General features: G+C 46.7%; 1 protein-coding gene across 1 annotated transcript; it reads right to left on the bottom strand.

Annotated features, from left to right (window-relative positions):
• Nucleotides 1-2,261: 2,261 nt before the first annotated feature.
• On the bottom strand, nt 2,262-9,122 carry LOC106541515 (crotalicidin). Its single transcript, XM_087712380.1, has 4 exons — nt 8,894-9,122; nt 7,811-7,918; nt 4,759-4,911; nt 2,262-2,385 (listed from the first exon to the last, which is right to left on the bottom strand). Exons 1-4 carry the CDS (start codon nt 9,077-9,079, stop codon nt 2,263-2,265), a joined length of 570 nt encoding a protein of 189 aa, XP_087568506.1. The 5' UTR covers nt 9,080-9,122; the 3' UTR covers nt 2,262.
• Between the last annotated feature and the right edge of the window lie 7,041 nt (nt 9,123-16,163).

The following is a 16,163-nucleotide window of genomic DNA, read 5'->3' on the forward strand; positions in this document are numbered from 1 at the left end:
TATGGCCACCCATCACACAACCAGATTAATACAGGCGGTCCTCGACTTACGACCACAGTGGAGGCAAAAGTTTATGTTGCTAATTTGTAAAGTGAGTTTTTCCCCCTCATCTTACGGCTTCTCTTTCCACATTTGTTAAACAAATCCCTCCCTCCCTTCCTTGCTCCTTTTTCAACCTTCTGGCAAGTCAAGGGGAAGCCAGATTCACTTAACGACCATGTTCCTAATTTACCAGCTGCAGTGATTCACTTAACAAATGTGGCGAGAAAAGTCATCACTTGAGGGAAAATTCACTTGATAAATGTCTCACTCAGCGACGTAAATTATCAGCTCCATTGTTGTCGTAAATCGAAGACTACTTGCATTAACCTGTTTGCATGAAAAAGGAGATAAAGGTTTCCTCGGTAACCCTCTGCAGGCTCTCAAGTCTGTAGAGACATTTCCAAAATTGGCAAGTTTAAGATTTGTGGGACTGAAATTATGGGTGTTGCTCCATCTTTCAATGAAGAATCATTTCTATAAGATCCTGGGGTTGTGTGTGTGTGTTTGTGTGTGTTTGTGTGTGTTAAAGAAGGGATTGGACGGCCATTTGTCCAGGATGAAATAAGGGCCTCCTGCTTGAGCAGGGGGTTGGACTAGATGGCCTCCAGGGTCCCTTCCAACTCTTCCCCTATCGTTCCATAAGGGTCTCCTGCTTGAGCAGGGGGTTGGACTAGATGACCTCCAGGGTCCCTTCCAACTCTTCTCCTATCGTTCCATAACGGTCTCCTGCTTGAGCAGGGGGTTGGACTAGATGGCCTCCAGGGTCCCTTCCAACCCTTCTCCTATCGTTCCATAAGGGTCTCCTGCTTGAGCAGGGGGTTGGACTAGATGGCCTCCAGGGTCCCTTCCAACTCTTCTCCTATCGTTCCATAAGGGTCTCCTGCTTGAGCAGGGGGTTGGACTAGATGGCCTCCAGGGTCCCTCCCAACTCTTCTCCTATCGTTCCATAAGGGTCTCCTGCTTGAGCAGGGGGTTGGACTAGATGGCCTCCAGGGTCCCTTCCAACCCTTCTCCTATCGTTCCATAATGGTCTCCTGCTTGAGCAGGGGGTTGGACTAGATGGCCTCCAGGGTCCCTTCCAACTCTTCTCCTATCGTTCCATAAGGGCCTCCCTGCTTGAGCAGGGGGTTGGACTAGATGGCCTCCAGGGTCCCTTCCAACTCTTCTCTTCTCCTCTTCTCTCTCAGCCTAGAGATCCTATGTGATCTCTAGGCTGGAATACTGCAATGTGCTCTACATGGGGCTGCCCTTGAAGAGCATCCGAAGACTTCAGCTAGTCCAGAACGCGGCCGCGCGAGTGATCATGGGCGCACCACGGTTCGCCCATATAACACCAATCCTCCGTGAGCTGCGCTGGCTACCTGTTGATCGTCGGGTGCACTTCAAGGTCCTACTTACCACCTATAAAGCGCTCCATGGTAGTGGATCTGACTATTTGAGAGACCGCCTCCTGCCAATTACCTCCCTGCGTCCCATCAGATCGCACAGAGTAGGCCTCCTCCGAATTCCATCCGCCAGTCAGTGCCGACTGGCGACTACGCGGAGGAGAGCCTTCTCAGTTGCAGCTCCGACATTATGGAACAACCTCCCCGTGGAGATCCGTACCCTCACCACAGTCCAGGCCTTCCGCACAGCCCTCAAAATCTGGCTATCCCGTCAGGCCTGGGGATAGGATTACTCTCACCCCGCCCGAATGTTGAGTGAATGTTGTGTTTTTATGGATAATTTTCTTTTATTCACGATTTTTTTTCTTTTAAGTCTTGTCTTGCACCCCCTTCCCCTCATTGTTGTAAGCCGCCCTGAGTCCCCTCAGGGAAAAGGGCGGCATATAAATCCTTAATAAAATCCTAAAATAAAATCCTAAAAAATCCTATCGTTCCATAAGGGTCTCCTGCTTGAGCAGGGGGTTGGACTAGATGGCCTCCAGGGTCCCTTCCAACCCTTCTCCTATCGTTCCATAAGGGCCTCCTGCTTGAGCAGGGGGTTGGACTAGATGACCTCCAGGGTCCCTTCCAACTCTGTAATTATGTTAGTCTTTTAAACATAGAAGTAGGGGGAAAACCCACACACGAGTATATATTCATTCATTCATTTATTTATTGCTGGGGTATTTTTTGGGGGGGGGGAATGATTCCAAAACATCCCGCATGGTTTTTCTCTGCCGTTTCCCTTCGGATCGGAGCACGGAGGCCGCCAGCCTTTCCGAATCCCCCCCCCTCCTTAGAAGGGGATGGAGATGGGGATGACCCTCGGTTTCTTGAAGAATTTCTTGACACGCTTCTTCACGCTCTTCTTGATCTTCTTGAAAAATTTCTTGAATCTCTTGACCCTCCTTGGTTGATCCTAGAGAGGAGGAGAAAGATGGGGGGTCAGGGCTGGGTCCCCAATGACTGCCCTCCCCCGGGGGGAGGAGGTGTCCATCCAGCCCCTTCCCCTTTCTGCTTCCCTGCTCAGCTCCTGCCCTGCTTTTCCCTTCTTCCCCCATTCTGTTTCCTCCGCTTTATTATTCTAGATTTTTAGGATCACATTTTCTCTCCTTTCTGCTTTTCTTTTCTTCTCATTTTGGCCTAAATGGGCCGTGAACAGAATTATAGGTCATCTAGATCAGTGGTCTCGATCCGTGGCAACTTTAAGACCTGTGGACTTCAACTCCCAGAGGTCCTCAGCCAGCTTTGCTGGTCATGGCTTGGTGTGTGTGTGTGTGTGTGTGTGTCTGTGTCAGTGTGTGTATGTGTGGGTGTGTCATGTGACTGGGTGGGTGTGGCTATGTAGTCATGTGACTGGGGGGATCAAAATACAGAAACTCACTTTAACAATATCCTGCTGGAGAAGGGGGTTGGACTAGATGACCTCCAGGTCCCTTCCAGCCCTGGATTGCTGTGCTCTTTCAAGGTATCCCCTGGAGCTGTGTCTAGTCCCAGGTTTGTGGTCCTTCCTCCCTCTCCTTTTTCTCTCCCTCCCTCTCTCTTTTCTTTCTTTCTTTCTTTCTTTTCCTTCTTTCCTTCCTTCCTTTGTTTCTTTCTTCCGTCCTTTCTTTCTCTTTCTTTCTTTCCTTCCCTCCCTCCTTTTTTCTTTCTTTTTCTTTCTCTTTCTTTCCTCCTTCCTTCCTTCCTTTCTCTTTCTTTCTCTTCCTTTCTCTTTCTTTCTCTTTCTTTCTCTTTCTTTCCCTTCCTTCCTTCCTTTCTTTCACAGCACCCCACCTCCCCGGATTTGGCCTAGCAGACCTCATGGAAGCCTCCTGGGAGCCAAAAAGGACCCCAAATGCTTAAAAAAAAGTTTAAAAAAAACCAGTTTCTACCATCAGGCAACACAGCTGATCATGGGAACATGTTGTTTTTTTTTACTTCGTTAAGCATTTTTTACTATCGGTTTGGGTAAACCGGCTCGAACCAGTAGTATTTCACCCCTGGATCCTCTTGGCAAGGGATCCCTCCCACTTTGGGGAAACGGGAGACAATGGGTGAGATTTAAGCACAAAAGTTTGGCCTTCCAGCTCCGGAAAGTGGGATGCAGGAAGAAGAAAACACTTTGCCTTTTGGGGGTCTCTGCCCGAGAATCCCCTTCAAGGCTGGTCCGCCTGTCTCTGTTTTGAGACTTTGGAAACGGAGGAGGGAGAAGCCCATTAAGAGGGGAGGAAGAATCACTGGATCCCATGCAGGGATGGGGTGGGAGGGGAAAGGCAGATCACCTGTGCGAGGTTGCACAAAAGCTTTTTTTTTTTTTTTAAATCTACTGAACGTATAAAATAAGAAGAAAAATAGAAACAGGAAATTAGGGAAAGAAGGAAGATGTTGCTGGAAATTGGAAAACGGCGTTCTGAAAACTGCAATCAGAAGTGGACGGATGACGTAACCTAGTTGAGTCGTGAAATGTCTTCCAGGAAGCCACCAAGCACCAATAATAACTCCATAGTCCTTTTCTTCTTCTTCCTCCTCCTCCTCCTCCTCCTCCTCCTCCTCCTCCTCCTCCTCCTCCTCCTCCTCCTCCTCCTCCTCCTCCTCCTCCTCCTCCTCCTCCTCCTCCTCCCACTTCTCCTGCTCTCCCCCTCTATAAACCATTTCCCCTCCAGCACTGTTGACATCCTCTGGTTGGGTCACGAGACGTCTGCAAGAAAACCACCCAGCTCAGAGAGGAACCCACACATTCCTCCTTGTTCTTCCTCCACCTCCTCTCTGCAAACCCCCCGCCCTTCTAGCACTGATGATGTTCCCTAGTTGGGTCACGAGACGTCTGCAAGAAAACCACCCAGCTCAGAGAGGAACCCATACATTCCTCCTTGTTCTTCCTCCACCTCCTCTCTGCAAACCCCCCTCCCTTCTAGCACTGATGATGTTCCCTAGTTGGGTCACGAGACGTCTGCAAGAAAACCACCCAGCTCAGAGAGCACCCCAAGGACACAGTTCAATCCTGAGTTCAGAAAGCACCAAGGACTCCCACAATTCAATCCTGAGCTACAAATATTATCTTCCATTGTTTCCAGAAGTCACTTGATTCTCTTTCCAGCTTATCTGAAGACTGGGCTGTTTGCTGGTTGAGGTGGAACCAAAGCTTGGTAGATACCATGCAAGTTGAAGCTCCCCTCTTCCAAAGCGCTTGCCCTATATGGATGGCCTCAAGTGGGATGGGGTCTCCTCCGACTGGAGAATGGGTCAACCCTCCTGCTAGGTTTGGAGCTCCTCCCAGGAGACCCTCCCAAGGACCATGGCATCTTCTTACCTTCTCGTCTTCCTCCTTCCCCACCTCCTTCTCCTCTTCGTTTCCTTCCTCCTCCTCCTCCTGCTGCTCCTCTTCACTCACAGCTTCACAGGTGAGGACCAGCAGTGGGGGCTTCTCCCCAAAGAAGAAGTAGGCCGTGCATTCCATGGCCGCCTGTGGAGGAGAAGACAGCACAGTGAGAACGAGGACAGCACCCAGATTTCAGCACGTGGAGACCACAATCTCCATCCCTACGGAGGAATTCTAGGTTGAAGCCCTGACCTCACTCAACCATCTCCTGCTAGGTGTGAAGGATGGTAAACAATGCACTCCAAATTATACCTTATAACCTTTTAAATGGAATAATAATAATATAAGAATGGCAAAGAAAAAGAATAACTATGTGAATGTATACCTATAACTGTATGCAAGAGAATAAATGACAGTACAAATATATAGCATAAATATAGGTAAATAATATCTGGTCATAAGTAGCTAAGTTTAAATAAATAAAGAATTGTACATAAAAATGGATAATGAATAAGGAGACTATGAACGCAAGATAGAAATGCATAGAAGGGAAAACACTAACTGCAAAGAAACCGATTCAGAACTGCTGTATGATATACGATGGAACTTATTGTTCTTATGTTGTTTTTAAGTTATGTGTTTGTTTCTGTTGATGTGTTTATGTGTTTAAAATAAAAATTTATATATAAAAAAACCCCATCTCCTGCTAGGACAACATTGGACAAGCTAAGATGGTTCAGCCTCAAGGTCTCCCTGGAGACAGGCAGTCCTCGACGTATGACCAGAATCAACCCCAACATTTCCCGTTGCTAAGCGAGACCCCATGAGTTTCGCCACGTTTTACGACCATGTTAAGCACATCCCTGCGGTTGTAATGTTAATTATTCTGGCTTCCGGTTTGTCAGAAAGTCGCAAAAGTGGGGGGGGGGAATCGTGTGACGCTGGGACTTTGCAACCGTCGTAAATCTGAATCAGTTGCCAAGTGTCTGAATTTTGATCACGTGACCATGGGGAGGTACAGATAGTCCTTGACTTGTGACCACAATTCAGCCCAAAATTACCAAGTGAGACGTTTGTTGATGGAGTTCCCCCCCCCGTTTTACGACTTTCCTTGCCACCGTTGTTAAGTGAATCACTGCACTTGTTAAGTTAGTAACACTGCCGTTAAGTGGCGCGTCTTGGTTTTGCTCATCAAGTTGCAAAAGGGGATCAGGTGACTCCGGGGGGCACCTCCACCGTCGTAAATACGAGTCAGCGACTGAATTTTGAACAGCGGCCATGGTGATACTGCACCATCGTAACTTTGGGCGGTCACTAAACAAACCGTTGTAAGTTGAGGACTGCCTAAACTTTAGGGCAGTGTTTCTCAACCTTGGCAACTTTAAGTCCTGGGGAATTCTGGGAGTTGAAGTCCACAGGACTTAAAGTCGCCACGGTTGAGAAACACTCCTTTAGGCCAGTGGGTCCCAAACTTGGCAACTTTAAGATTTGTGGACTTCAACTCCCAGAATTCTCCAGCCAGCAGAGCTGGCTGGAGAATTCTGGGAGTTGAAGTCCACAAGTCTTAAAGTTGCCAAGTTTGGGACCCACTGCTTTAGGGCTGCCGATGAGCGAATTTCTTTCCTCCTGACAGGTTCCAGAAACCAGGAAAAGAAAATCTGATGTTTTTCTAAGTAGTTTCTTTTTTTTTTATGTTTCCACACCTGCAGATCAAAATCTTGACAAACTACGAGAAACTCTGTGAATTATTTAAGGCACCTTGTGAAAAACGTGCAAGGGAGGAACCGACTTCTAAACTTCTAAACTTTTCGGTGGCTTATTACTCTTGGAATGTGTCTCCTCCCTCCCAGGAATGCAGAGGCTCTTGAGAGAGATTGGAGAGCCATTTCTCTGAAAAGGGAGAGGGTTTCCTGCTCGGGCAGTGGGTTGGATTAAAAGACCTCCAAGGTCCCTTCCAACTCTGTTATGTGGAGGAGGAGGAAGAAGAGGAGGAGGAGGAGGAAGACAAGGAGAAAGGGAAGGGTAAGGAAAAAGGGGTTTCCCGCTTGAGCAGGGATGAGACTAGAAGACCTCTAAGGTCCCTTCCAACTCTGTTGTGTGGAGGAGGAGGAGGAGGAGGAGGAGGAGGAGGAGGAGGAGGAGGAGGAGGAGGAGGAAGACAAGGAGAAAGGGAAGGGTAAAGAGAAAAGGGGTTTCCCGCTTGAGCAGGGGTGAGACTAGAAGACCTCTAAGGTCCCTTCCAACTCTGTTATGTGGAGGAGGAGGAGGAGGAGGAGGAGGAGGAGGAGGAGGAAGACAAGGAGAAAGGGAAAAAGGAGAGATGAGTTTCTCCTTGAGCAGGGGGTGAGACTAGAAGACCTCTGAGGTCCCTTCCAACTCTGTTATGTGGAGGAGGAGGAGGAGGAGGAGGAGGAGGAGGAGGAGGAGGAGGAAGACAAGGAGAAAGGGAAGGGTAAAGAGAAAAGGGTTTCCTACTTGAGCAAAGGTTAGACTGAAGAGCTCTGAGGTCTCTTCCAACTCTGATATGTGGAGGAGGAAGAGGAGGAGGAGGAGGAGGAGGAGGAGGAGGAAGACAAGGAGAAAGGGAAAAAGGAGAGATGAGTTTCTCCTTGAGCAGGGGGTGAGACTAGAAGACCTCTGAGGTCCCTTCCAACTCTGTTATGTGGAGGAGGAGGAGGAGGAGGAGGAGGAGGAGGAGGAGGAGGAGGAGGAGGAGGAGGAGGAGGAGGAGGAGAAAGGGAAGGGGAAAGAGAAAAGGGTTTCCTGCTTGAGCAGTCATTAGCCTGGAGGGCCTCCAAGGTCCCTTCCAACTCTGTTATTCTGTCACAGATCCCTCCTCTATCCATGGGCTGAGAGTTGACGGAGAAACGAGAAGAAGGACGTCCCTCAAGACCAAAGTAGCCGGGAAAGAGAACTCCAGTTTCATCTCTGCAAAGAAGGTCCTACAGATGTCCCCTGTCCATGTCTCCATCTAAAATACATTCCCAACCCAACATCTCCATCTAAGAGCATCTCCAACCCTGACTGGGCACCGGCCACTCACCCCGTCTTCTTGAAAGCTGCATTCCTCCAGGGAAAGTTCCTCTCCCACCTTACACACCGTCTCCTTGATGGTGAAGTTCAGCTCTTGGTTGCCTTCAGAAAGAGGATCCTGAAACAAGACACGGTCAAACAGGTGGTTAGTTTGGAGACCCCCCATGAACTTCCTCCCACGTCCCCTTGGGACCACGTTGACTGAGTCTTGGTGGAGCCACCAGAACACATCTACAGAGCAGGTTCCATGCAGGTTCCAGAAGTTCTGGATTCCATGCCCACCATTCCTGATTGATCTGGTTGAAGGATCTTGAAGAACTTTGTGGTGGAACTGGTTCCACCTCTTCAGCTAGCTTCCCGCCAGGGAAGCGTCTACTCTACAAAAAAAATCTAAACAGGACAAATCAAGTCTAGTTTAGTGGAAAGAAGAACCAGGGGTGACATGATAGCAGTCATCCAGTATTTGAGGAGCTGTCCCAGAGAAGAGAAGGGGTCAAGCTATTCTCCAAAGCACCTGAAGGCAGGACAAGAAGCAACGGATGGGAACTCATCCAGGAGAGAAACATCTGAGAAGCTTCCTAATAGACTAATCAACCAGTGGAACAACTTGTCTTCAGAAGTTGTGGGTTCTCCATCACTAGAAGAGTTTAAGAAGGGAGTGGACAACCATTTAAGAAGGGAATGGACAAGAAATCAAGGAGCGAAGGAACCTAGAACTAAGGAGAAATTTCCTGACAGAGAGGACAGTTAATTGATGGAACAGAAGTTGCCTTCAGAAGTTATGGGTGAGGTCTTCAAGGAAGAGACTGGATGGACTTTGGTGCAGAAGAGGAGAGGATCTCCTGCTTGAGCAGGGCGTTGGACTAGAAGACCTCTAAGGTCCCTTCCAGCTCTGTTGGTCTATGTTTCTAGGTTTCCAATCCCCGGTGGAGCCAAAACTGAAGGGTAGGTAAACCAAGATCTCCATGCCAGGAGAACAGGCTGGGTGGGTCTCACTTTCTCAGCTACCCCTCAGGACAGCTTCCCACAAAGGATGATGGGTCTACTCTACTCCACACAGGTCCACGGTGGACCTCAACTAGGCAGTACTTACCCACTCAGGTGGAGGAACAGCTTCCAGGAGACGATAGAGGGTGCCTTCCCCAGATTTGTTGTTGTAGGTGCTCACTGCAAGGTTCACAGCCTCATCATAGGTCAGGGGTTTGTGTGCGAGGGTGGAGGTCCCACCGATGGTCAGGGCTCCAACCACCAGCAAGGTCTTCCAGAACCAGCCTTCCATCCTTGGTTCTTCTGCTATGGAGCTCCACAGCTGATTTGGTTACCGAGACCAGGAGGCCTCCTTAAATACACCGATGGGCAGGACACCTCCTTACGGTGGAAGGGAGTGGGGGTTTTCCCCCACTGAAATCTTCATCGGCCCTTCCTGAAAAGGAGGGGTGGGAGACACAGATAAGCAACGTTTGTCCTGGCAAGTTTCCAAATCAGGTTTTCTCAATCTTGGCATTTCCCCAACATCTCAGGCTGGGGAGGTTCTGGGAAGGGCAAGAGGTTGTGGTCAACCCATCTGAAAGTGCTCTTTGAATTGCCAAGGAGGAGGAGGAGAGGGGGAAGGGTCTCCTGCCGGAGCAAGGGGTTGGACTAGAAGACCCCCAGGAGTCCCTTCCAACTCGGTTATCCTGAGAGGGAGGAGGAGGAGAGGGAGAAGGAGAAAGAGAAGGAGAGAAAGGTTTTCTTGGTCACCATCTGCAGGCTCTGAAGTCTGTAGAGACATTCCCAAAATTGGCAAGTTTAAGATTATATATATTTTTATTTTTTGTTACAAATTTTAAATTCTTTTACGTACAAAGTGTTGTCCGGGTTTCCCCCCCCCCTCTCACCTTTTACATTCTCTCTTATGCATAATTTGCTTCACCATTCCAATTTCAGCCCCATTATTTTTCCCCCCATATTTCCATCTTAAATATTAAATTTTTCTTAACACACAGTATTTGTTTTTCGCCCTTTCAAAAAAAAAAAAAACCCACCAAATTTATCATTTCATTTTCCATTTGTTATTCTAATTTCTATAGGTAGCATATATCGTCAAATTCAATTTTAATGAAAGAAGCATTTTGCATAATGGGTTGTCCACAATTAACAATGTTATTTTATTTAACTATATATCATTAGCAGTATTAAAATATTTCATTTTCTACTAAGACATTCTCTTCTTTCCCTTCCTCCTTTCCTAACCATTTTTTCTTAACTCGTCATAGGGGACTGGAGACTAAAACATAGGAAGAACGGTTGCAGGAACTGGGTATGTCTAGTTTAATGAAAACAAGGACTAGGGGAGACATGATAGTATCTTCCAATATCTCAGGGGTTGCCACAAAGAAGATTTGGAGGTCAAACTATTCTCCAAGGCACCTGAGGGCAGGACAAGAAGCAATGGGTGGAAACTAATCAAGGAGAGAAGCAACTTAGAACTAAGGAGAAATTTCCTGACAGTGAGAACAATTAATCAGTGGAACAGAAGTTGCCTCCAGAAGTTGTGAATGCCCCAACACTGGAAGTCTTTAAGAAGATGTTGGATATCCATTTGCCTGAAACGGTATAGGGTTTCCTGCCTAGGCAGGGGGTTGGACTAGAAGACCTCCGAGGTCCCTTCCAACTCTGCTATTGTATTTGTATTGCATTGTATCTCTTGGCAAGTTTAAAATCTGTGGGCCTGAAATTGTGGGGGCTCCATCATTGGAAGTGTTCAAAAATGGACTGGAGAATCATTGCTATTACCCATAAGTCCCCGGTTTTTTTTTTAAAGAACAGATTGGACAACCATTGGTCCAGGAGGGCATAAGGCTGCGATGGGCAACCTATGGCATGCGTGCCGGAAGTGGCATCTCTCGGGGAATGCGAGCCCATCGCGGGTTGCTTTTCTGGATTCTGGCATGTGGCTCGCTGACCTTGACACCCGTGGGGGCACCAAAAAATGGTGTGCATGAGCCCCGCCCACCTATCCTTCTGGTTTCTGGTGCGCCTGTGTGTGCAAAGACCACCATGCGCTCACTGGAAACCAGAAGACCATCTTGCTGGCGTGCGCACACTGGGCAGCTGGTCTTTGTGTGCACACCTCTGTGCCAGAAACGGTTCCACCAAAAATGCGCGGACGATAAAAGCGCGCCTGACTAAACCGCGGTGACAAAACCATGCTGACGAATGAGCGCTGAAGCGCGCCGACAACAGCGCGCCGACAGAAGCGCGCTGTAACCCTAACCCTAAACCAAACCCTAAACCTTACCTTAACTTAAATCGCGCTTCTGTCGGCGCGCTTTTGTCGGCGCGCTGTTGTCGGCGCGCTTTTGACATCACGGTTTTAGTACCGCGGTTTTGTCGGTGCGCTTTTGATGTTCGCGCATTTGTCGGGTCACGGCCAGAATCTGGGCGACCAGGTAGCCAGTGCGCATGTGTGCGCCAGGAGGCTGCTTTTCCGGTTTCCGACACGTATGCATGCACAAATGCGAGCTTCCCATTTTGGCACTCGGTGCCGAAAAGGTTCGCCAACTCGAGCAGGGCGGTTGGACTAGAAGACCTCTAAGGTCCCAGTGCTATGATTCCACGAGTGTCGCCCCATTTTATGACGATCCTTGCCCCGGTGGTTAAGTGAATTGCTGCCGTCACTAAGTCAGTCACAGGGTTGTTAAGTCAACCTTATGACAATCTTTGTTCATCAGAAGGTCGCTAAAGGAGATCAAGTGACCCCTGGGACGCTCCCACCGTCATAAATATGAGTCAGTTGCCGAACACCAGAATTTCGATCACGTGACTATGGGGATTCACCAATGGTCGTAAGTGTGAAAAGTGATCCTGTCACTTGTAATTTTGGATGGTCACTAAAAGAGAGACAGACAGAGAGAGAGAGAGATGATAGAGATAGATAGATAGATAGATAGATAGATAGATAGATAGATAGATAGATAGATGGATGGATGGATGGATGGATGGATGGATGGATGGATGGATGGATGGATGGATGGATGGATGGATGGATGGATGGATGGATAGATAGATAGATGATAGATAGATAGATTATAGATAGATAGATAGATAGATAGATAGATAGATAGATAGATGATAGATAGATAGATAGATGATAGATGGATAGATAGATAGATAGATAGATAGATAGATGATAGATAGATAGATAGATAGATAGATAGATAGATGATAGATAGATAGATAGATAGATAGATGATAGATAGATAGATAGATAGATAGATGATAGATAGATGGATAGATAGATAGATAGATAGATAGATAGATAGATAGATAGATGATAGATAGATAGATAGATAGATAGATAGATAGATAGATAGATAGATAGATAGATAGATGATAGATGGATGGATGGATGGATGGATGGATGGATGGATAGATAGATAGATGATAGATAGATAGATAGATTATAGATAGATAGATAGATAGATAGATAGATGATAGGTAGGTAGGTAGGTAGGTAGGGAGAGAGAGAGAGAGAGAGAGAGAGAGATAGATAGATAGATCAGACACAGACAGAGGAACAGAGAGATAAAAGCTATAGAGGGAGGGGGACAGAGAGAGAGAAAGTGAGAGAGAAAAAAAGAAAGAGAGAGAGAGACAGAAGAGAAATATTTACCCACCATCAAGCCTCATCGTTTGTGGCACCACACGGTTGCGCAAAGCACTCTGATTGTGCAAGGCCTGGTGGTTGTCGGTTGTCCCCCTCCCCTCCCGTTGTCGTAAGACCCTCTGTGATGGGGCCAACCGCGGAGGGGAGGAGGAGGAGGAGGAGGAGGAGAGGCGCTGAGTCACCCAACCTTCTTCGTGGGGAAAGTCCTCCTCCCAGAAGAGGAAGCTCACAACTCAGCCGATGTCAAGTGGGAAGCGCAACGGGGGGGGGGGATTTGTTGATGACTCTGAGCAGAACCTGGAGACCCAAAAGGGGAAGCCTTGGATCCGCCTCTCACGAGATCACCTGGTTTTATTGTCTGCTTCTTCCTTCCACTGATTTATATTTGGCCCTCGTTGTCTTTTAGAAATATAATGCAAGGCGGCTAATACTTCCTCCTCCTCCTCCTCCTCTTCCTCTTGTCTTCCCCACAACAACAGCCCCATGATGTGGGTTGGCCTGAGAAAGACGGACCGGCCCAAGGTCACCCAGCTGGCACTCAGGGCTACGGCAGGACTAGAACTCCCATCTCCTGGTGACGGGCCCAAGGTCACCCAACTGGCGCTTCATATATAACGCGGGGGTCATATAATGGTCTCCCAGGTGCTAGGCTAGTTTCAATTTGTGATTTATAAAAATGATAAGAGAGTTTAGAAAGAAAATCTTTAAAAAGGGGGGGGGGGTTGTGAGTTGCGTGCTTCTGTGTTGTTGTGACTGTTGCTATCCTTGACCGCAACAGAATGCATTGTGATGATTGTTGGTTTAGTAAAGTTTTAGTTGGACGTTTTGCGCAGAGTTGCTGTTGCAAAACAGGTGGAGGTATTTAAAGGATTAAAGCAATCAAATTACAAAGAGAAACTCTACCCAGGTGTTGGCTAAGATTCCACAATGGTTTGTGGGAACACAATCCTAAAATGGATTAATCTGTCAATCAATCAATCATAGATGTTTGGACGAGGCCACGGGGGAAAATTTGTGGACGTTGGCTGGGTGTTCCCAGTTTCATGTTTCCTTAGAAAAGTGGCTATTTTTCAGCACTTCTAGATTCGGACATAAAAGAAGACAAGCGGTCCTCAACTTATGGCCATTGATTTTGTGACCATTCGAAGTTAACAACAGCATTGCAAAAAAAAAACGATTTATGATCATTTTTCACACTCAAGTGGCCACTTGATCAAAATTCAGGCGCTTGGCAACTGACTCAGATTTATGACGGTCTCAGTATCCAGGGTTACACAATCCCCTTTTGCAACCTTCTGACAGACAGGAAGCCAGATTCGCTCAACAACCGTGTAACTAACCTAACAATGCAGTGATTCACTTAATAACAGTGGCAAGAAAGTACGTTAAATAGGGCAAAACTCACTTGTGCCTCACTTGCTAAGTGGAAATGAGTGTGAAAAATGGTCATAAATCGCTTTTTTTGCAATGCTGTTGTTAACTTCGAATGGTCATAAATGGAGAACTACCTGTGAATTAGCTGCTTTCTCCTTCTTATTTCATCTACCAAGAAATGACAAGGGCTGCCCGGTCTTAAAAACAGAAAAATTCTCCAAAGAATCCATTTAACAAAAATAAATAAAAGTTAAAGTTAAAAGTTTTGAAGTTAAAGTTTTAAAGTTAATGTTTTAAAGTTAAGAGTTTTGAAACCAAAGTTTTAAAGTTAAATTTAAAGGGTTTAAGCTAAAGTTAAGTTAAAGTTAAAATAAATGAAATTAAAAATAAAATCAGAATGAGAATCAAAATCAGAATTTAAGCAGGAGAGGAGAGAAAAAGGAAGGAGGAAGGCTAAGAAAAATCTCCAACTGAGATTAAACATAACAAAGGAAATAAAAGGGAGATAAAAGAAGAAACGAGGAATATATTGAGGGGGAGGGGAGGAAACTGGAAACCCCAAATTTAACCCAGAGAAATCAGGAAGGAATTCCCACGAGTGTTGTAAAAAAAAAAAACAACCCACTCCCTCTCGACAATTTGCATTTTGCAAGAAACAGCCTTACTCCGCCTCGTTTCAGCATTTATTATCTTGTTCTTAAAACAAAAGCTGCCTTAAGAACATTTCTGCAATTTCCCCCCGCTATTTCCCTAAACTATTTCTCTTCTGCGTGCTCCAATCGTTTCCTTCCCACCTCAATTCAGACTTTATGTTCTATTGCAGATTTGAATTTATACAATCATTGACCAAGCTCGTATCTGATTGACGTTCTCCACGGTCCCCCCCAATGTAGGTCTAAGGGGGAGGGGGGGTGGGAATTGGAGAGAGATCGCCCTCATCGGAGATCTGAGACGGGATCCCTCCGGATCTTCTCTTAGGCGGTGACGTATCCGGCGACCACTTTCTTTCTCTTGAAGAGTTTCTTAAGTCCCTTCTTCAGCTTTCTGAAAACTCTGAGGAATCTCTTCTCCCGTTTCGGCTGATCCTAGAGAGGAAAGAGAGAAGCGGTGGTTGGTCTAGGGCTGGTTTCCCCCAACAACCAGGACGAAAAGCAAGGCACGTTCAGAATAGTCCTCGACTTACGACCCCAACGTTTCTGCTGTTGAGCGAGACATTTTATTAAGCGAGCTTTGCCCCACCACTTGACGACTCTTCCTGCCACAGTGGATATGTTGAATTGCTGTGGTTGATAGATGAGTAACCTGGTTGTTAAGTGAATCCGCATGGACTTTGCTGGTCAGAAGGTCACAAAAAGGGGAATCACCCTGCCCAGGACACTGCGGCCGTCATAAATATGAACATCTGAATTTGGATCACGTGGCCATTGGGATGTTGCCATGACTGTAAGCGTCAAACGGGGTCACGAGTCACGTTTCCCAGGGCCGTCGTAACTTTGAGCGGTCACTAAACAAACTGTTGTAAGTTGGGGACTGTCTGTGCAGAATACAGAATTGCAGAATTGGAAGAGGCCTTGGAGGTCTTCTAATCAATAGAATTCAACTATGCACCGCACCATTCAAAAATCCCGGAGCACCGGGGAATTACCTGAGGATTGGGGAAGGGCAGATGTGGTTCCCATCTTCAAAAAAAAGGGGGGGGGAAATACAGACCCAGGAAACTACAGACCAATCAGCCTAATATCAGTACCTGGGAAGATACTGGGGAAAAATAATAATAATAAAAAAACAGATCTGTGAACATCTGTAAACAAATATAGTTATAACTAGTAGCCAACATGGGTTTGTCAAAAACAGATCATGCCAGACTAATCTTATTGCATTCTTCAACAAAGTGACAAAATTAGTGGACCAGAGGAATGACGTCGGTATAGTTTACTTGGACTTCAGTAAGGCATTTGCTAAGGTGGACCATAACCTACTACTAGATAAAGTAAAAGAATGTGGGATGGACAGCATCACCACCAGATGGATTCATAACTGGCTGACCAACCGCACTCAACGTGTAGTCCTCAATGGAACTGCATCTACATGGAGGGAAGTATGCAGTGGGGGACCCCAAGGCTCTGTTTTGGGCCCAGGACTCTTCAACATCTTCATCAATGATTTGGATGAGGGGATAAATGGGGAACTCATCAAATTTGCAGATGACACCAAGGTGGCAGGAATAGCCAACACTCCAGAAGACTTAAGGCTAAAGATACAGAAGGATCTTGACAAACTTGAACATTGGGCACTATCTAATAAAATGAAATTTAATGGTGAAAAGAGTCAGGTTCTACAT

Source organism: Thamnophis sirtalis, unplaced genomic scaffold (assembly GCF_051295495.1).
Source record: "Thamnophis sirtalis isolate CommonGarterSnake01/CBP01778 unplaced genomic scaffold, rThaSir2_p1.2 scaffold_4, whole genome shotgun sequence".
NCBI classification, from domain to species: Eukaryota; Metazoa; Chordata; class Lepidosauria; order Squamata; family Natricidae; genus Thamnophis; species Thamnophis sirtalis.

What these genes read in the sequence shown, in the direction of transcription:
- LOC106541515 (XM_087712380.1), bottom strand. Translation starts at nt 9,079, where the DNA reads ATGGAAGGCTGGTTCTGGAAGACCTTGCTGGTGGTTGGAGCCCTGACC. An exon ending in GCAGCTTTCAAGAAGACGGG is followed by an intron (nt 4,912 to 7,810) that starts GTGAGTGGCCGG and finishes TCTCCTCCACAG; the next exon opens with GCGGCCATGGAATGCACGGC. An exon ending in GGAAGGAGGAAGACGAGAAG is followed by an intron (nt 2,386 to 4,758) that starts GTAAGAAGATGC and finishes CCTCCTCTCTAG; the next exon opens with GATCAACCAAGGAGGGTCAA.